At 39.4% G+C, this 21,675-nt stretch overlaps 1 protein-coding gene across 2 annotated transcripts in view; it reads right to left on the reverse strand.

The window, feature by feature from the left end:
- cpt1a2b (carnitine palmitoyltransferase 1A2b) overlaps positions 1-21,338 on the reverse strand; it is a 43,050-nt gene extending 21,712 nt beyond the window's left edge. Inside the window, exons 1-13 of one of the 2 annotated variants that reach the window (XM_079833897.1) lie at positions 21,199-21,338; positions 19,396-19,538; positions 18,878-19,017; positions 18,570-18,614; positions 18,072-18,243; positions 9,947-10,048; positions 9,653-9,790; positions 8,723-8,800; positions 5,204-5,311; positions 4,527-4,614; positions 4,257-4,452; positions 461-649; positions 272-377 (exon numbers count right to left, since the gene is read on the reverse strand). In XM_079833897.1, the coding sequence (XP_079690023.1) occupies positions 272-377; positions 461-649; positions 4,257-4,452; positions 4,527-4,614; positions 5,204-5,311; positions 8,723-8,800; positions 9,653-9,790; positions 9,947-10,048; positions 18,072-18,243; positions 18,570-18,614; positions 18,878-19,017; positions 19,396-19,536 (1,503 nt within the window). In that variant the 5' untranslated portion in view covers positions 19,537-19,538; positions 21,199-21,338. The remainder of the gene's footprint in view (positions 1-271; positions 378-460; positions 650-4,256; positions 4,453-4,526; positions 4,615-5,203; positions 5,312-8,722; positions 8,801-9,652; positions 9,791-9,946; positions 10,049-18,071; positions 18,244-18,569; positions 18,615-18,877; positions 19,018-19,395; positions 19,539-21,198) is intronic. The other variant, XM_079833898.1, reaches the window with a different exon arrangement.
- Positions 21,339-21,675: the final 337 nt, after the last annotated feature.

Raw genomic sequence — 21,675 nt, forward strand, 5'->3', positions numbered from 1 at the left:
CAATGATGCTTACACTTCACAACAAAACGTTCATTATCATATGAATTATATATGTGTGGAGGCGTGCATGTCTTTTGCAGAAATCCACTGTGGGGGAGATAAGAGATAAGGGGTCTTTGTCCAAGCAAAACATCCACAGAGACTTTAATTGCATGATCAAATGTTATGTTCAAATGGCAGTGGGTTGGTGACCACAACAGAAACTTGAACCATGACATTTGATCTATGATGACCACCAAGTTTATTGCTGCTGTGAGACTCTCACACTCACCTCCCACAGATGGGACACTATAGGAGCATCGGCCCATGAATGTTCTGCGTTCAGCCCATTCTTTCCATTCTTATACACCACAACAGAAAATGACTTATCAAACCACCTGAGAGAAAAAGGACAGATATAAAACAATGTCCTTGAGATGCAAAGTTTCTCAATAAAAACAAGTGATTGCTGCTCTCCTACCTGTCGTAGCATTTTCCGTGAAGGAGGGATTTAGCATAGCGGTCCAAGTTCACAGAGGGATCTTCCCCCATCATGCCTTCTTCCTGATCATCTAGTGTGACAAAGAATGCTGCTTTCTCAATGCAGTCCAATGATCGCTTGTTAACTCCAGAGCTGAAGAACTGTTTCCTCACCTGAGCCCAGGGCGTTCTGACAGGACAGATAGTTCAAGATATACAAAACAACTTCCTTGGTCTCATTGAAGCCTTATTATTGAGTCAGGATAAAATGCACTTCTAACTGATAAGGCAAAAAACTTCCTTGTAACCACCTGAGATCTTAAAAAGAGGGAAAATCTTAAGAATGTTAGTTAGCTCATATCTGGCTTTGAATCAGGAAGAACATTCACTTTCTCATTCTTCTCTTCTATTTTTATTTACTAAAGGTAAAGGTCCCAACATATGTATGAAAAAACATCTGCTGTATCACGATCTTAAGTAAACTTGGAATATACCATAATTTCAATATTTTTGTTGATTAATATTTTAGAGCAGAAAATATGGATGTCACTCCTCTAAAGAAGGACTAGAAGAAGTAGGGAAAAAAAATGTGCTAGCTCACTGTTCTACCAGTAGAGGTCCAGGAACAAACAAACAAACAAACAAACATGAATGAATGAATGAATGAATGAATGAATGAATGAATGAATGAATGAATGAATGAATGAATGAATGAATGAATGAATGAATGAATGAATGAATGAATGAATGAATGAATGAATGAATGAATGAATGAATGAATGAATGAATGAATGAATGAATGAATGAAAAAATAGTAAAATAAAGAGTTACACATAAATATCACAAGTTCATATTTGTTTGTTTGACCGTTTGTGAATTCAGTATTTTGTAATCGTTACATTTAAAATAGCACTTTTAAAATGCTATTATTAAAAAAGATATTTTATCTGTGTTTTCATGGCAACCTAAAAAATTGGGTGTCACCACAACTGTAGAGTGACTCATATTTTATCTAGGTCAGAATTCAACAAGGAATTAGTAATGTATTAAAGGAAACATTACAAGCTTAAACAGTTCCCATGGCAAATCTTACTACTGAACAACAGACAAATAAATAACAAAAGATATGCAAGGGATACATACTAACAGTTACACACGGCTTTATGTTCCCATTATATATCTATAGGCTGACATTCATAGAGGTGATGTGAAATGCTGTTCATTAAACCTTCCCAGTGAGTTTAAGTATAGCAGACTGACTCAGTATCAAAGCATATACCACCATTCAGAGGGTGAATAGTATAAAAATGCTTTTATTGCATTGATTTTTGCATTCTAGTAAAGGTCATTTCAGGTAATTTATAATCTAGTGCACAACATCTGAGCATAATGCACTGTCAGGCTTTCGTCATCTAAAAAATTCCAACATGCACAGACCTTTAAATATTACGCAGAAAGTAGTGGCATAAAATATACATAAGTGGGTGCTTATCATATGATATTCGCCACACTGCCAAAGTAGGTTCAACCCTCATCCGGTTCAAGGCACTGATGTTCCAAATGGCTTGGTCTTCCTTCCTACACTCTTTCTTTGATGCACATCTGTATGGTAAACCTCAGAACTACCGGTACTAAAAATAGTTTCAGAAGTGGATAAGTTGTTGCATTTTTAAGATTACAAATGCCCTAAAGGGACAGCAATTATTTCTCAGGGGTACATGATGTAATTTCAGCATTTACTAGTGAATTAATGGCGTCCAAAAATGACGGTGTTTCTCTTGGAAAACATTCAGCCTGGAATCTACTGTTTTTAGACAAAGTCCAAGGCTGTGTGTGTGGTAATTCAATATCCTATCTGAGTCGGCTGCTCTGAATTTAGGAGGAGGAATTGGTTGAAATTTTTTTTTGAAAATCTTTTATGCCACAGTCATACTATTTGACACTTTGTGTGGTAAACGTTTGAACATTTTGGGTATAACAGAGTGAGGCAACATTGCGAGGCACATCGAGCCAAAATTACAAATAAAATAATAAATAAAAAATGGGTTTGCTCATAACTCAAAGCTATAATATGACTTCAGAGGACTTTTATTATAAAACACAAATTGTTTGGACTATTGTTAGGTTAATTTATGGTGCTTTCTGAACTTAGAGACCCCTATTCTGGTCACTTTATGGATTAGTTGTATGGAAAAGAGCAGCGTTAATATTTTGAGTTCCACAGAAAAAAGTAAAACTGGATTCGAATGACATAAGGGTGAGTGAGAGAATAATTACATCTAATTTCTAATTGATGGAAAATATGGTGAGTGAAATATGTTGAAAGGAAAGAAGGAAAGAAAAAAAGTATGGTGGCAGTGCACTGTTTGCAGAAATGTCAGCAGTTAATGAATTAACTAATGGATTCGCTTTTGTAAACAATGTTTCACCAGGGGTGAAAACTTCTGAACAGGAAGATATCCAGATTTTTCTTATTTTGTATAAATATCAATTTTCTTCATTTAGTACTCCCCTTCGGAAACAACAGAAGGCCTAGTCCACACGTACACGGGTATTTTTTTAACCAGAGTTTTTCCTCCTCCGTTTTTAAAAAACAATCGCGTCCACAGAAGCACGTTTTTTTTTTTTAATCTGTCCACATGAAAAAGCAAAACCACGCTATGATTGGCTGCCTGATTTCCACAAGGGTCCCATCCACAGCACTGATGCCCTGAGGGATGCCATGGGCTCAGTGAAACCCTTCTACAAGTTCCTTTACTGGACTCAGTGACAGGTAACTGTATATACACAGGGGCAGGGCCCAAGTGGACTGTAATAGCTTCACACACTTGCCTTACTATTTTGCCTTACTAAAAAAATCTTCACCCTGGCCGGAGTTTTCAGTTTGGGTGTGGACTAATAGCCAAACCGAAATAATACAGTCACTGCTGGAAAGGGTTCAAATATGCAAAGGATGCTGGAAAACTGAAGAATGTGCTGGACCTGGAGGATTTTTCTGAAGAACGTTGGGCAGTTTAACTGCTCAGGACAAACAAGGGACTCAAGAACAACCATCACAAAACAAAAAACAGCCGTGGATCATCCAGGGAACGACACACAGCATTAAGAATCAATGGTTCATACATTTTTGAACGGGGTCCTTTTTTATAAATGCAGCTATTTTTTTGGCTTGTGGACTATATTTAAACATATTCGTACAAAATCTTATTCAGGACAGTACTAAATAAAAAATAACATGCATTTTGTATGAGCCCTCTTATTTGGTTAAAATGATACACGTTCAGATTCTGCAAGGGGTGTGTAAACTTTTGTTCAGCTGGTACAGACTAATTATGCAGTGTCAGTGCCTTGCCTGGATGTCTAATTTCATTAGTAACCCCTATATAAACAAATAAATAATAATACAACATTTATATTAATCTTTAATCATTACTTTAGAAAATACTCTTCTACTGATACTGTCTACACAGGAAGCATCACTTTGGTTTGTAGCATTCCTCATTTATAGTCCTTTAGGGAGTCTTCAGCTCAAAACAATTCAAGCATAGCAGCCCAAACATTCTTATTTGTAGTCCTTCAGGGAGTATGAATCAGCATATCAGCATATATATATGTAAATATAATATAAACCATGTTAAAGATCCACAGAGGCTCTCTCAGTTTTAATCTCTAGAAGACAATATGGAATAAATGGGTGTGATTAGTAATTACATTCTGTAGGAAGCTGTGCTTGACATAAAACCCTATAGCGCACCCTGCTGGACAGCAAACAGACACAAATTGTCTAAATATCTGACCTGTTTCCTGCTGTCAGTGCTCCTAGTTTGTCCTCTCCTGGAGAAGGAGGTGAAGGGTCATCCAAGATTCTTTGAATCTGATACTGGATCTCTCTGGGTGACAGAAGGCGTCCTGCTCGGTAGACCCATAACCTGAAGAAGCGCCCCCTGTGGTACACAGCAACAAACTCGCTGTCCTGCCAGTGCTGCAGCACATCTGAGAGATCAAGAGACTGTCAAGGACACACTTTCTTCAAGCGTGTATGTGTGTGTGTGTGTGTGTGTGTTTACCTGTCTCCTCTCCAGGTGTGCGTGTGGTGTTGAACATACGTTCACACTGAGCTGCACACAATGGTATGACCGTACCAGGAATACGACTCTACATAAACCAGAATAAAGGATCTCAATGACTTACAGCAAAACTGACTAAACATTCTCAATAATCTGAATTGATCAATAGAGGAGTATGACAGTGTTGCTGTGTTTAGAACTAATTTACTATTTGTGACTTGTTGGTTTTATAAGGTCAGGTTGTGACATAATTTTTTTATTTGTACAAACAGTGCAGATATTCAGTGTAGTCTATCAATTAATACTAGGTAAGAAACCTGCATGAATTATAATTTTGTTTTATTTTGTCTTTTATTTAGAAATCATGTTTAAAAAAAATGTGTTTAGCATGTCACCTTGCAAAAGAATTTCCTGTCAATTACAAACATATACACATTTAAATGTGTATATTTAACATATGCTACATGTGCATACTTAAAGCACACTCTAGTCTGCATTGTTCTTGTATGCCTGGCCAGCGACAAATCAAAAGGAATCAAGGAAATCCAGGGAAATGACTAAGTGAGTAAACAGGTAGAGACATGATTAGTAAAGCGGTTTCTCATTTAGAAAGTGAGTGTGGTGCTGGGTGGGGTTTGGTTCAAATTCAGCTGAGAACATTGAGGTGCGTAACATACAGGATTGAGCTCCTCACGGTTGACCTTGCGGCGATAAAGGAACAGGGCAGTGATAGTATTCCCAGCTCGAGCTGCCTGGTTTGCAGTGGGAGTCACAAACAGGAAGTCCTGTACATGAATAATACAGACAATTAGAAAAGAAAAATTATCTTCCCAAAATCTGAAGTTTTCCTTTCCCATATTTTTTATAGTGTTAGATTACTGAAACACTGGTGAAATCCAAAGAAACAAAGCCACACCTAAAAATCTGAATGCCTGAATGTCATTTGATTAGATACAACCCCAAATCAGAAAAAGTTGGGACAGTATGGAAAACGCAAATAAAAAAGAAGAAGTGATTTCTAAATTACTTTGACTTGTATTTCATTGCAGACAATATGAACACAAAATACTTCATGTTTTGTCTGGTCAACTTCATGTCATTTGTAAATATGCATCCTTTCCTGTCATTCAGACCTGCAACACATTTCAAAAAAAGTTGGGACAGGAGCAATTCAGGGCTAGTAATGAGGTAAAATGGTTAAATAATGATGTGATTTGAAACAGGTGATGTCAACAGGTGATTGTAATTATGATTTGGTACAAAAGCAGCATCCAAGAAAGGTCTAATCCTTTAGGAGCAAAGATGGGCCGAGGATCGCCAGTTTGCCAACAAATACGTGAGAAAATTATTGAAATGTTTAAAAACAATGTTCCTCAAAGAAAGATAGGAAGAGATTTGGATATTTCACATTCAACAGTGCATAACATAATTAAAAGATTCAAGGAATCTGGAGGAATTTCAGTGCGTAAAGGACAAGGGCACAAGCCGAAGCTGAACAACCGTGATCTCCGATCCCTCAGGCGGCACTGCATCAAGAATCGTCATTCATCTATAAGCGATATCACCACATGGGCTCAGGACTACTTTGGCAAACCTTTGTCAAGTACCACAATATGTAGTTACATCCACAAATGCCAGTTAAAACTGTACTGTGCCAAAAGGAAGCCCTATGTTAACAGTGTCCAGAAGCGCCGTCGACTTCTCTGGGCTCGGAGGCATCTGGGATGGACCATCACACAGTGGAAACGTGTACTGTGGTCAGAAGAATCAGTATTTCAGGTATTTTTTGGGAGGAATGGATGCCGTGTGCTCCGGACCAAAGAAGAAAAGGATCATCCAGACTGTTACCAGCAACATGTCCAAAAGCCAGGATCTGTCATGGTATGGGGTTGTGTCAGTGCCCTTGGCAAAGGTAACTTGCACTTCTGTGAAGGCACCATTAATGCTGAAAAGTACATAGAGATTTTGGAGCATAATATGCTGCCTTCAAGAAGACATCTTTTCCAGGGACGTCCATGCATATTTCAACAAGACAATGCAAAACCACATTCTGCACACATTACAAAGTCCTGGCTGCGGAGGAAGAGGGTACGGGTACTTGACTGGCCTGCCTGCAGTCCCGACCTGTCTCCAATAGAGAATGTGTGAAGAGCAAAATGCGTCAACGAAGACCCCGTACTGTTGCCCACCTTAAGACTTGTTTGCAGGAAGAATGGGACAAAATTACACCTGAAACACTTCATCACTTGGTGTCTTCAGTCCCTAAACGTCTTTTAAGTGTTGTGTAAAGTAATGGCAACATTACAAAGTGGTAAATGCTTTACTGTCCCAACTTTTTTTTAAATGTGTTGCAGGTCTGAATGACAGGAAAGGATGCATATTTACAAATGACATGAAGTTGACCAGACAAAGCATGAAATATTTTGTGTTCATATTGTCTGCAATGAAATACAAGTCAAAGTAAATTTAGAAATCACTTCTTTTTTTTTTTTTTTTCGTTTTCCATACTGTCCCAACTTTTTCTGATTTGGGGTTGTAAAATATAAGCGATAGAACATATTTTAAGCACAAGGGATACCACCCTTTCAAGCAATCATTTAGATGACAAAATGAAGACAAGGCCTGTGTGTGTGTGTGTGTGTGTGTGTGTGTGTGTGTGTGTGTGTGTGTGTGTGTGTGTGTGTGTGTGTGTGTGTGTGTGTGTGTGTGTGTGTGTGTGTGTGTGTGTGTGTGTGTGTGTGTGTGTGTGTGTGTGATGCATCAATGCCAAGCATTAAAAAAAATTAAAAAAAAAAAAAAAAAAAATCGATACCTGTAGGCTATTTATATATTTAAGAAGCACAGTTCAGTTTTCCTGGGTCAAAAATGGTCTTCAGTGGTGGTTCTCACACACACACACACACACACACACACACACACACACACACACACACACACACACACACACACACACACACACACACACACACACACACACACACACACACACACACACACGACATTTTCATGAAGTGTGCTTTATTAGTCTCCAAATACTTTCCAAAAAACATCAGTATGCACAATCATATGTGAGACTACATTTCTATATTCTTAGGTTCACTTTTTCTGAAACACCATAAATGTTAAAGGTATAGTTCACCAAAAAGTAAAAATTAGACCATTATTTACTCACCCTCAATTCATCCTATGTGTATATGACATTCTTCTTTCAGACGAATAAAATCAGAGTATATTAAAAAATGTCCTGGCTCTTCCAAGCTTTGTAAATGGCAGTGAATGACTGAATGGTCTGTTTTGAAGTCCATAAAAGTGCATCTATCTATCATAAAAGGTATCCACACAGCTTCGGGGGGTTAATAAAGGCCTTCTGAACCGAAGCGATGCATTTGTTTGAGAAAAATATCCATATTTCAAACTTTATCAACTAAAATAACTAGCTGCCGACACACGGCCATATGCATCGATTTACAGCGAAAGAGTAACCCCTGACCTGACGCCTGACGTATTGACGAATGTGGAAGCGCAGAGAGAAAAACAAAACACTGGTCATGAATTAGAAGTCTAAAATGAGAATTTTTAAAGAGAAATGCCAGAGGATTTCAATATAAGAGAAGAGGGGCTTGAGTTTGTTGCCCAGCCCTATTTGTTTAAACCATGAGAGGTGTCAAAGCTTGTGATACTCCTACATCTTGCATCATCTATCGCGTCAGGGGTTATTCTTTTGCCGTAAGTCGACTTGTTAAGGCTGTCTGCCGACAGCTAGTTTTTTTAGTTTTTAAAGTTTTAAATATGGATATTTTTCTTACAAAAACACATCGCTTCGCTTTTGAAGGCCTATATTATCCCCCGGTTCCGTGTGGAGCACTTTTATGATGGATAGATGCACTTTTATGGACTTCAAAACAAATCAGCCATTCACTGCCATTATAAAGCTTGGAAGAGCCAGGACATTTTTAATATAACTCTGATTGTATTCGTCTGAAAGAAGAATGTCATATACACCTAGGATGACTTGAGGGTAAATCATGGGTTTATTTTAATTTTTGGGTGAAGTATCCCTTTAAAACATAGAGCAGGACAAGTTGTCCAAAACAGCAATGGTATTCAGTAAATGTCATAATAAGCACAATGAGCTTAAATGTTTAATGAAAATTGGGGTGATACGAGACAATGAGTAATGTTGTAGGCTCACATACCATGCCATAATAGTTACTGTTGACCATGATAGGACTCCGGCTCCGGAGGTAAACATACTCTTCCCACCAGTCACTAACCTGGAAAATACAAAGAAACTTTAAATATGACATCCCAACCAAACGTCTATTAATAACAATATAAAGTATATTATTAATTATAGGTCTCAATACATTATGATATTGCTGTGTTGATCTGACTCTGACACACACACCAGATACATGGTCATACATTTGGCTCTAGTACTCTATGAGAGTATCACAATTTTACTTTTTTTTAAATGCTTACAATTTCCAGGCTTCAAAACTGTTATTAAATGGTTGTTATTTAAACGGGGGGGGGGGGGGGTATTTAAACCCTAACCCTAACCCTAACCCTAATGCTATTTCATGCATTCTGACTTAATTACACTGTTAAAGATTTGGATTATCATGCAAAAGTGTGTGTGTGTGTGTGTGTGTGTGTGTGTGTGTGTGTGTGTGTGTGTGTGTGCATGTGACTTAAACCAGAATAAGCTTTAGCTCCGCCCACTGCACACCTCCATGAGTTTGGCTTTTTTCGGAAAGAATCGGTACAGCGTATCTGTCTTTTATAAATATGATAAAACTAAAGACTCTTCGGAAATATGAAGGATGCAATACTACTCTATAGGCACTCAGGATTAAAATGAGATTGGCAGAAACTGTGTGTGTTATGTACTCTTTAACAGAAAGCTGGAATACCCATTGGCAACCAATTAAAAAATATATCTCAAATAGCTCTTCAGATCATATTAGAAAGTCATTGTCAATCTGATATATTTGTTTTAAGCATCCAAAATTGAATACCAATATATTTTTATGAATGATTAATAATGCAACTACATGCTCATGATTGAGACTAAGGAGTTATGACATTGACCAGAAAATAACTGTACAGATTTCAGCACGTACATAGTTTGTGGCCCACAGCGCTTTGAGTTTGAGATATCTTTGTAGGCGGTTACCCAGACTTTTCTCAAATTCAGCAGCCAGTCTCTTCATTCGCTGAAAACCAGCCGCATCATGCAATGGCTTCACTGACTCAAGATACTGAAACAGAAAAATGGTTGAGATAGCATTCAGTGGTATCTTTTAAAGCCTAAATCTCCATGAACCCTGCCAATTTCTATAAGACGACACTTCCCAGCAAACCAGCACTCATGCACATTACAAGGCAACAATTTAATCCATATTGCACTGACTCACTTTTTCCAAAGTGTCTTTAATGGGAGGTACAGGGAGGTGCGGTAAAGACGTCTGATAACTGTACAGTAATGGCTTTCTTCCGGACAGCATCCTCACTAGGGTCTGACAAGGAGTACAAGAGAAAGAAAATTATAAAGGTTTCATCTATCTATATCTATATCTATATATCTATATATCTATATATCTATATATCTATATATATATATATATATATATATATATATATATATACTTTTGAGTGATTTATAACCAAGGTATTAATCAATATTTATCCTTCTACATATTAAATGGTTTGAATGACTTCTTCAAGCTTATGAGATTTTACTTAATCATATAATTACCTGTTTGTTTACTGGAATGTGCTCTCTCCATGTTTTTGAGAGAGGCAACCAACATGTGTTAAAACATACACTGCGTGCAGAATTATTAGGCAAGTTGATTTTCTGATCAAATTTTTTTTTCCAGGCACATTTTACCAATTCCAAACCACATTAATCTTAATAACTATTATTCATTTTGTATTTAATCATTTATAAGTGTTCATGAAGGCTGGAAATGAAAAACACCTTATATTCAGATGTGCAGAATTATTAGGCACATTTTCTTTTACTGATAAAATGAGCCAAAAAAGAGATTTAACTCAGACTGAAAATTAAAAATGTATTACATGCCCATGAGAAGGATGCAATACTATTGCCAGACTAGACATTGCAGTTAAGGTATGACCATTGGACAGTAAAATACTCAATGGGCCAGCAGGGTCAACATGTTAACTGCAAAAGAATTAAGAATTAAGGTGAAGAATTGAGAATTGGGAGTTCATTGGGAGTTCCCAAAACCTACTGCCAGATTCTGGAAGATGAATTCTTCAAACAAGCAATGGTACAAGAGGATGTGGTGCCAGTCCTCCCAACCTATCTGTCTAAAAAGCCAATAAAAAACTTTTTACAACACTTCCGCTTTTGATTCTTATTAAGTGGGGGTCATTTTTTAGGATTCTTTACCTAACTTGATGGTTTCTCACTTAATTCATTGCAGTCTTTTCTTCACCACCTGTTTTTGTCTGACCCTGCTGACCCATTGAGTATTTTGCTGTCCAATGGTCATGCCTTAACTGCAATTTCTAGTATTGCATTAGAATTGCATCCTTCTAATGGGCATTTAAGAATTTTTGACTATTCAGTCTGAGTTAAATCTCTTTTTTGGCTCATTTTATCAGTAAAAGAAAACATGCCTAATAATTCTGCACACCTGAATATAAGGTGTTTTTCATTTCCAGCCTTCATGAACACTTATACATCACTTATAAATTATTAAATACAAAATGAATGGTAATTATTAAGATTAATGTGGTTGGGAATTGGTAAAATGTGCCAGAAAAAAAAAAAATATATATATATATATGATCAGAAATTAACATGCCTAATAATTCTGCATACAGTGTATATTTAATCTTCTAGCTGACCAAGACATCCAAGGTCACTGGGGTCACTTCAGCCTGTCGCTTACATGATACATTTTTAGTTGAAGCACTTACCTTACTTTTCATCTTCCATACTAGAGAATAAGGATGAATATTGTCTGAACCTCTCACCAAGAGAAAAAAAATGTTATCTGTATGTTTTGGGAAACTTCACCGTTTATAGTTACAAATTCAACCTTGAAGAAGCTGGGTCTCCATAGTATATGTGTGTGTGCGCTAGTATTATTTGTTACAGGTCTTGTTTTGGTGAGGTGGACAACTGGCACCCTGGTGAAGATGGAATGACTTGTTTTGCTCAACATACTGGCACCTGGAAACACAGTCCTGTGACTTTGTGCCTAAAACCAGGGTCCGGGTGTCAGCCGTATAATCGATGAAGATATGATTCTGTCTATCAGTCCATGTGTGGAAATTTTCTACGTTTATTAAATTAATTACAAAACAAAACAAAAAATCATATGTACATAAGTATTCACAGCCTTTGCCATGACACTCAAAATTGAGCTCAGGTGCATCCTGTTTCCACTGATCATCCTTTAAATGTTTCTACAACGTGATTGGAGTCCACCTGTGGTAAATTCACTTGATTGGACATGATTTGGAAAGGCACACACTTGTCTATATAAGGTCCCACAGTTAACAGTGCATGTCAGAGCACAAACCAAGCCATGAAGTCCAAGAAATTGTCTGTAGACCTCCGAGACAGGATTGTATCGAGAACAAGCGGCAACCTCCCGCAGTTTCTCTTGAAGCCAATACGGAAGTGACATATACTGCAATTCATCGACTGGCCACTATAGGGACAGGCTCCAGAAGGGAGCAGAATCTCATTGAGCCCCATGTTAAAATGGCCAACTTAACAGCAGAATAAAACATGTTTACAGCCTGGTACAAATTGTGGTTTTAGTCTATACAGCAAATTTTACCCTTCATGACAACTGTGAGGGGGGTGAATTTTTTCGTTTACATTATATAAAGCATTAAAGTTCTGCATAATTAAAAAAGTGGCGTGGCCACTGTCATATAATGTGGTATTGTGTACTGTTGCTTTAATTCTGAGTGACGAGTGCAAGGGGGTGTGTCTGGCGGAACGCGGGGGAAACCGCAGTGTAAAAACAGGTTGTTAATAAACGTGGTGTTCATGCGAAGAAACTGTCTCTTTACGGTCCTTTTACATGGTGTCAAAGTGATGGAAAATGGCAAAGTTTAATCCACCATCGAGTTTTTCTTTCGACAAGCCGACGGAGTGGATGGATTGGAGACAAAGATTTCAGCGCTTCCGAACGGCTAAAAAGCTAGACAAAGAGGATGGTGAAGTGCAAGTGAGTTGTCTCATTTACGCCATGGGGAGAGAGGCAGAGAACATTTATAAATCATTCGTGTTCACAGAAGAGGGACAGGAAAATAACTTTGCAATCGTCCTGGGAAAGTTTAACGAGTATTTTTTCCCGAGGAGAAACGTCATTCACGAACGTGCATGCTTTCACCAGCGAGTGCAACAATCAGGGGAACGAGCAGAAGCGTTCATCAGAGCACTGTACGAGCTGTCCGAGCACTGTGAGTTTGGCGCCATGAGGGACGAAACGATTCGCGATCGCATCGTGGTCGGCATCTTGGATAAAGATCTCTCTCGGAGGCTGCAGTTAATCACTGATCTCACATTAACGCAAACAATCCAGACTGGTCGTCAATCGGAGGAAGTGGCCACACAAGTCAGCATGCAAGGCGAGACGGTGAGCATGGTCAGAGCAGTTGTCAGCACAAGTAAGCAACTTGCTAAAGGACAGCACAGGCCTAAAGACAAAATCCGAGCTGACAGTCATGGAAAATGTGGCTATTGTGGAAATGCTGCGCATGCAAGTGATGAGCGCTGCCCTGCAAAGAAAGGTAAATGCCACAGAACCGGACACTGGGCCAGAGTTTGCCACAGTAACAGGTCAGTGAGAGAAGTCACAGAATGTCTAGACCAACCATCGTATTTTCTGGGCTCCGTTTATAATATAAATAAACTGGAAGAGCAGTGGATGGTGCAGCTCCTGATTGGAGCGACCCCTGTAGACACAGGGGCCGATGTAAACATTGTGGCAGAGGAGACTTTCACAAAATTAGTCCCAGCAAATGCACTAGAGCCAACTAATGTTACACTGGATAGCCCTGGGGGGAAGCTAGCCTGCCTGGGTCAGTTCCAAACCACTGTAGTGTACAAAGGACAGTCATACCCATTTTCTGCCTATGTGGTCCATGGATACAATGTAAATAACCTGCTGAGTCGTACTATATCTGCTGACATGAACCTTGTAAGGAGAGTGGAGGAGGCGAACAGAGTGGACCTTGAAAATTATGATGCGTTTAGTGAGCATGGCACGCTAAAAACCGACCCTGTCAAAATTCAGTTAAAAGACTCAGCGCAGCTATGTGCAGTACACACTGCGAGGCGTGTTCCAATTCCAATGCTGCAAAAGGTGAAAGAGGAGTTGCAGAGGATGATAATTGCCAAACTGAGCGGTGCAAAAGTTTTCTCTTCCTTAGACGCAGCCAGCGGATTCTGGCAGATCCCTCTCCACCCAAATAGCTGCAGACTTACCACCTTTATCACACCATTTGGGAGATATTGTTTCAGGAGGCTTCCCTTCGGGATCTCGAGTGCTCCAGAGATCTTCCAGAGGAAAATGCAGGAGGCACTTCAAGGGCTGGAGGGGGTAGAGGTCTTCATGGATGACATATTGGTCTATGGGTCTTCCCTGGAACAACACGACTCTCGTCTGGAACAAGTGCTGCAGAGAGTGGAGTCTACAGGGTTAAAACTGAATCCTGAGAAATTCACGTACAGACAAAGCCAACTTCGGTTCCTGGGTCACCTTATTGATGAGACTGGGGTGCGGCCAGATCCAGAAAAGGTGGATGCCATCAGACAGCTGCCACCACCACAAAACGTGCAGGAACTGAAAAGGGTGCTAGGCATGGTGAATTACTTGGGGAGGTTCATTCCCAACCTCTCCACAGTCAGCCAGCCGCTGTACGAACTACTCAGACAGAAAAGTTTGTGGATGTGGACACACACTCAGCAGACAGCATTTGAAAACATCAAAGAGCTGCTCATGAAGGCACCAGTTCTCGCAAATGATGTCACCAAAACCACTGGTGTTTCAGCTGATGCAAGCAGTTATGGACTTGGGGGGGGGGGCTCTTACAGCTACACAAGGAAGGATGGAAGCCGGTAGCATACTGCTCCAGATGTCTCACTGATGCAGAAACTCGATATGCACAGATCGAGAAGGAATGTCTGGCCGGCGTGTGGGCGTGCGAGAGGTTTGATAAATATCTGTGCGGCTTGGATGAGTTTAAGCTAGTGATCGATCATAAGCCACTGATTCCTCTCATCAACAGCAGGAGTCTCGACTCGAGACTGTTGATGCGTCTAATGCGGTTTAAGCCTAAAGTAGAGTATGCACCAGGCAAGACGCTTGTCGTTGCAGATACATTGTCAAGGAGCCCACGAATTGCCACTCCCAAAGACACAGAAACACATGCTGAGGTGGAGTGCTATGTGGATGCAGTAATACAAGGTATACCTGCAACATCCCATAAAATAGACTGTATCAGAGATGCCACTGCAGCAGATGGTGAATTGCAAGCCGTAATCAAGCTGATCCGAGCTGGATGGCCACAACACAGGAGTCAAGTTCAGGTAGAAGCCAGTGAGTACGAAGCTGCAAAAGCAGAGCTCTCAGAGCATGAGGGCTTAGTGATCAAGGGAAGGAGAATCGTTGTGCCGAGGTCCATGAGAACTGAGCTTCTGGAAAAGATTCATGAAGGTCACCGGGGCCTTACAAAGTCTAGAGAGCACAGGAGTCAGTGTGGTGGCCAGGAATTTCGGCCAACATAAAAAACACTGTGCTATCATGCCAGATATGTCGTGAGTTGCGAAATACACAACAGAAAGAGCCCCTGATCTCCACACCACTCCCAGAACGTCCCTGGAAAAGGATTGCAGCAGATCTCTGTGAACATCGTGGACAGAATTATTTAATCGTGTCTGATTACTATTCCAGATTTCTGGAGATTCTGCACTTACCTTCCACAACAACATCTCACGTCACACACAAGTTGAAGGCTATCTTTGCCAGATTCGGGATTCCGAATGAGGTGGTGAGTGACAACGGTCCTCAGTTCTCTAGTGCAGAGTTTCAGGAACTAGCTAGGCGACTGGACTTCAAACACATTACATCAAGTCCTCACCATCCTCAGGGTAACGGTCACATTGAAAGGGCTGTGCAGATTGCAAAAAGAATCCTGAAACAGACAGATCCTTTGGTAGCTTTAATGTGCTACCGATCTACCCCCTGCGCCACAACACTTCCAACCCTAGAGAAGAATCTTCAACCCCGGTGGCCAAACAGGAAGTCTGTCATGCTGAAAGACAAAATGGAGAAAAACAGACAAGCTTTTTACTACAATCGTCGTAATGGAGCTAAAAATCTGTCAACACTGAGACCAGGTGACACTGTTCTTACCAAGTTGGACCACGAGAAGGTCTGGGCTTCACCGGCAGTGATCAGGCAAGAAAGTGTAACACCTCGTTCCTATGTTATTAGGACGGAACATGGAGCGGTACTGAGACGTAACCGACGTCATCTTCAAGCAGTGCCAGCACTGACAGAAAAACAGACTTTACACACACATTCACCACAAACGAAAGAGACTTTTGACACTCAGCCTACACCTACTGATACAAAAGAGACTGTACCAACCCAAACATGCAGGGACACATTTCCCACTCCAAAGCGAGGGCTGATACTTACTAGGTCTGGGCGAGTCAGTAAACCTGTTGTCAGGCTTGACCTGTAAAGAACCAGGGAGCTATGTGCACAGTAACTAGTTAAGAAAAGGGGTGCAGTTTTCAGAAAGTTTAACTGTTGTTCCGTTTCCACAACAGTAAAAGTTATATTGTCAAAATTCAGTATTTTGAGATGTTTATGAGCTAGTTGCATGCTGTTTTGCTTTGCATGACAATGTTTACTGTCAAAGTAAAGTTTTCTAAAAACGTAAAAAGGGGGAGAAGTGAATAGTTGACTTTATTTTCAGGAAAAAGGGGGAGATGTCATATAATGTGGTATTGTGTACTGTTGCTTTAATTCTGAGTGACGAGTGCAAGGGGGTGTGTCTGGCGGAACGCGGGGAAACCGCAGTGTAAAAACAGGTTGTTAATAAACATGGTGTTCATGCGAAGAAACTGTCTCTTTAAGGTCATTTTTCAGCCACTTTGAGTGACAAGTGGATAGCCATTTATCTGCTGTCAGCCCCGCCCACGTCCCGCCTTTTTGCCCATTTTCTGTAATCCGGGAGTGACGTGCTGCCAAGATGGCAATGGCCATCTCGTCCATACTTTGCGCTTCAGAACGGCTCATCAGAATCCTATGGATGACATCACGGACACTACGTCCATATTTTTTTAGTCTATGATCGAGACACAGAAATGGGGAAGGGTACAGACACATTTCTGCAGCATTGAAGGTCCCAATGAGCACAGTGGCCTCCATCATCCTTAAATGGAAGAAGTTTGGAACCACCAGGACTCTTCCTAAAGCTGGCCAAACTGAGTGATCAGGGGAGAAGGGCCTTAAGTCAAGGAGGTGACTAGGAACCCTATGGTCACTCTGACAGAGCTCCAGCGTTTCTCTTTGGAGAGAGGAGAACCTTCCAGAAGAACAACCATCTCTGCAGCACTCCACCAATCAGGCCTGTATGGTAGAGTGGCCAGACAGAAGCCACAAAAGGCACCTGAAGGACTCTCAAGACCATGAGAAACAAAATTCTCTGGTCTCATGAAACAAAGATTGAACTCTTTGGCCTGAATGGCAAGTGTCATATCTGGAGGAATCCACCTACAGTGAAGCATGGTGGTGGCAGCATAATGCTGTGGGGATGTTTTTCAGCGGCAGGAACTCAGAGACTAGTCAGGATCGAGGAAAGATGAATGCAGCAATGTACAGAGACATTCTTGATGAAAACCTGCTCCAGAGCGCTCTGGACCTCAGACTGGGGCGAAGGTTCATCTTCCAAAAGGACAACAACCCTAAGCACATAGCCAAGATAACAAAGGAATGGCTACGGGACAACTCTGTGAATGTCCTTGAGTGGCCCAGCCAGAGCCCAGACTTTCACCCGATTGAACATCCCTGGAGAGATCTGAAAATGGCTGTGTACCGTTGCTCCCCATCCAAGCTTGAGAGGTCCTGCAAAGAAGAATGGGAGAAACTGCCCAAAAACAGGTGCCAAGCTTGTAGCATCATACTCAATAGACTTGAGGCTGTAATTGGTGCCAAAGGTGCTTCAACAAAATATTGAGCAAAGGCTGTGAATACTTGCGTACATGTGTTTTTTTTTTTTTTTTGTTTTTTACACATTTGCAAAGATTTCAAACAAACTTTTCATGTTGTCATTATGGGTTATTATTTGTAGAATTTTTATGAAAATAATGAATGTAAACATTTTGGAATAAGGCTTTAACATAACAAAATGTGAGAAGAAGTGAAATGCTGTGAATACTTTCTGGATGCACTGTATCTAGAAAAATAAAAACATTTAAAAACATTGGCATTTTTTCCCTCAATGCTAGGCTAAATGTAATGAAACACTAACCGCCCAGACTTTGGTCTTGGTAGAAATGCATCCATGTTGCTCGAACATCCATCTGTGGTACGACAGAAGAAGCCTCAGGCAGAACCTCAGAGCCAGAATGAGAGACAACCACAGCAGAGTACTGAACAGCAGCGCCGACAGCATAGTCTGACCTTGAGCGCTCAATGACAGACTAACAGAGAGAAACACAGTGGACCAAATCAGCATTCTCGCTTCCAGGTTAATATTAAATATATGCTGTCAAAAATATGCTCAAATGTTGTCATTTCACACAGGCTTTAAAGTTAATACAAGCTTGCATCATGTCATTTGTTGATGGACATATGAAACATTGACTAGAACAACAAAAGACTCTTACATCTTCTGGAGTTTCAGAAAATATACCAAAAGTGTCAAACTGTGCACAGATATGCCAAGATGCCAAAACAATTTTTTAGAGAGATTTCAATATTAACCCATTGAAACATTTCTCAACAAATTCTCTAGCTCTATACTCACGCTGTATGTAAACAGCTCTCTTTATTTGTGTACTTTGTCAGTTCTCTGAACAAAACAAAAATAAAATAGGAGAAAAATCTGTAATAAATGCCAATAAAAAGATTGGACATAATGTTTAATTAAGAACAGTAATAATAACGGTTTAGAAAGGATAAATGAAAAAGGCAGAGCAAAAATATGACTTAAATATAAAAATAGTACTTAAATAAGAAAATAGTGATTAGTCTTTCCAGCTTGAATTTTATCGTTCAACTATTTACCGTTTAGATAGAATATAAAGCCCACTGAAGGGTAAAAGGAAATGTTACCTGAGGGGCAGGTGCTCCTGAATCTTAGCAATGAGGCCCATGGATGGATCGGACTGCATGTACACAGTGGCCATGATTGCTATGACAACAAAAAGCCAAGAGGAGGGGCTGGCTGGGTACACGCCTTTAATGATTCTGTTCTGTCCATGAAAAAGAAGAGTTCATAAGTATTAATGCAACATATGTACAAACACATACATAACACATTTGGGATATATTGACACAAAAGAAAACTTTGGGGATTTTAACACTGAAAAATAATGCCAACCCTGCAGTTCAAAGCTGACAATTCAATTTTTATGAAATATTGCAGTATTTTTTTTATAAATTATCATTTACAATAGTATTATAATAAATACTGACTTGAAGTCAGTATTTATACAAGACTTCAAGAAGCTTAATTTCATGGCAGAACAAACGTATATACTCCTAATATTCCTATGAGATTTTTACCCATTTATATTACAAAAAGATTTCAAGATTTATGCTATTTTTTCACACTCATTCGACTCACTGACCTTAATCCTGCTGATGCGTTTCTTCCAGGATCGCAGTCCGGAGAGGTAGATTTGATTAAGGGCTTGGTAGGACAAATGCAGGTTGATCCCCTCAGGAGAGATGGTGAACTGAAACGCTACTGCTTGGTGAGCCTCTGCCATCCCTATCGACAGAAACAAAAACACACACTGGATCATTGAAACACAAAAAAGCAGTGTACATTAACTCATGGTATTTGTTTTTGTCATAGTATTCAAAATAAATACATTTTGCACCAAATTTTAATTTGTTTTATTGTAACAGGTTCCATCCTTTATTGAAGCTAAAGTGGCAAACCCATGAGGAACTGAATGAGAAAAATTGGCAATATCTTCAGAAAGGTCACTGAAGGAAACTGCTGTCAATATACCAGTCACATCTAGTAAACAAATTTAAAAAAGGTACTTGTGCAATACAAGGCCAAACATCATGAACTGAGGCTACAACCAAGACATCAATGACCCCTAGTGGTGTATTTATATAAAATAACCCTTGACATATTTTTTGTGCAGGTATTCACAGAATAACTAAGATCATCCTGAAAGTTGTTTGGTCATGTGTGTGTCCTTGTATATAAATCCGAGAAATCATGGCATAATATTAAAGGAAACGAATGAGAACCCTGGTGCACAACAGGACCGAATTTAACATGAAAATTATGTAGGCAAGCAGAGTTGATATGAACAAGGTTATACAAAGTGAGCAGTTATGCTGTGAAAATAAAAGCTTCATTCAAAGTTGCATCATTCTCTGCCACTCATCATTTACAATTGCTTTGAATTAACAAATGCAGTGGATGGAAGATGTAAAACATAACCTCTTCATTCAAAAGGGAGCATTTTTCAGTTACCAAGATCGAGGTGCTTTTTGAGAAAGTATGAGAATTGATTCTATTATTTAATAATAACCAAAGAGAAAACGCACATCCACACAAGCATATTCCCACTTTTATAATGTTGAAAATGTTTACATTATTTCTTACTGCAATTAAAAACAATATCAAAATTGGGGGGGTCAACAAAATTGACTTTCCTTTGGACATTGTTAGTTCCAAACAAAACACGTGTTTTAAAATAGTTTTTTTTTTTAAAGCCAACGGGACCAAATGTTTACATAGTTATGTCAAAGTAGGCCTATAGACAGAGACATTTATCCATTATTGCCTAGAATGAGGCGATAAAGAAAGAGATGAAAGATTGGGAGGAAGGTTTGAATGTTGTTAAACTGGTAAAACGTGGTAGCCTAGTAACGAAACTCGACAACCAGCACGACAAATTATTTGCTGGAGCTCTTTAGAATTTAGGCTACTCGGGGATTTCGTGACAAAATGTTTGGGTGTGGCGTCATTTATAAACTTTAGTAGTACAGTTCATACATTTTTAATTATTTTGCATATTGAGCAGAACAAGAAAAAAAGTATCCTATTTGTGTTAGTTTGGGCTATTATACGGACATTAGCCTAAGTAAGTGCGGGTAACGTACGTGGCGAGTTATCAAAGTTTAAGTGCCTCCTCCATTTTACATTTCTGCAGGGAGAAATGTATCATTGACTTAACTAAACAAGCAAATAAAACAAAACTCAGCTAAGTTTCTCTAGATTACATCTCTCCACTCCCTTCAACAATCGAGAATATTCCTGAACGCTGTAGTCACTGTAGTTATGACACGACAACACGCTGCTAACTAATAATTACCAGTTACATATGTAAAGCTATTCAAACCTAAAGCCAATCTGTAATCGGATTCATACATAACTAGGAAATGACATGTCTGAAAAATCATACCTGTACGTTTGAATGTAAGTTCGGGAACAGTTTTCTGACACAGATGTAAACTTTAGGCTCTCCACCCTTTCACTTCCAGAAAGCAGCAACACATACCTGAGGTAATGTGTGTTTACACACACACACACACACACACACACACACTTTACATACGCGATGACATCACGCGCAGCACAGAGGTAAAGCTCGACATGCTACTCGCATAAAAAAAAATATATATATGCTACTCGCATAAATTTCGGCATTCTTGAGCATGAGGAATTTATGTCTTTGTATGACTTTTAACTCTGTCATCATCAAAGCTTTATTCCGTAATTGTAAATTTTGTTTGAACAATTTTTGACAGTAGCCTATTCACTGGAAACGAGCATGGTTCCTCCCTGAAAAATACTGCATTTCGAACAAAATAAAAGAAGTAGGCTACATTTTCAGATACTGTTTATCTATCCAGTTTGCTCCCACTTTTGCTGATGTGTC

The sequence above is a fragment of the Gobio gobio genome (assembly GCF_949357685.1).
Source record: "Gobio gobio genome assembly, chromosome: 1".
In the NCBI taxonomy this organism is placed as follows: domain Eukaryota; kingdom Metazoa; phylum Chordata; class Actinopteri; order Cypriniformes; family Gobionidae; genus Gobio; species Gobio gobio.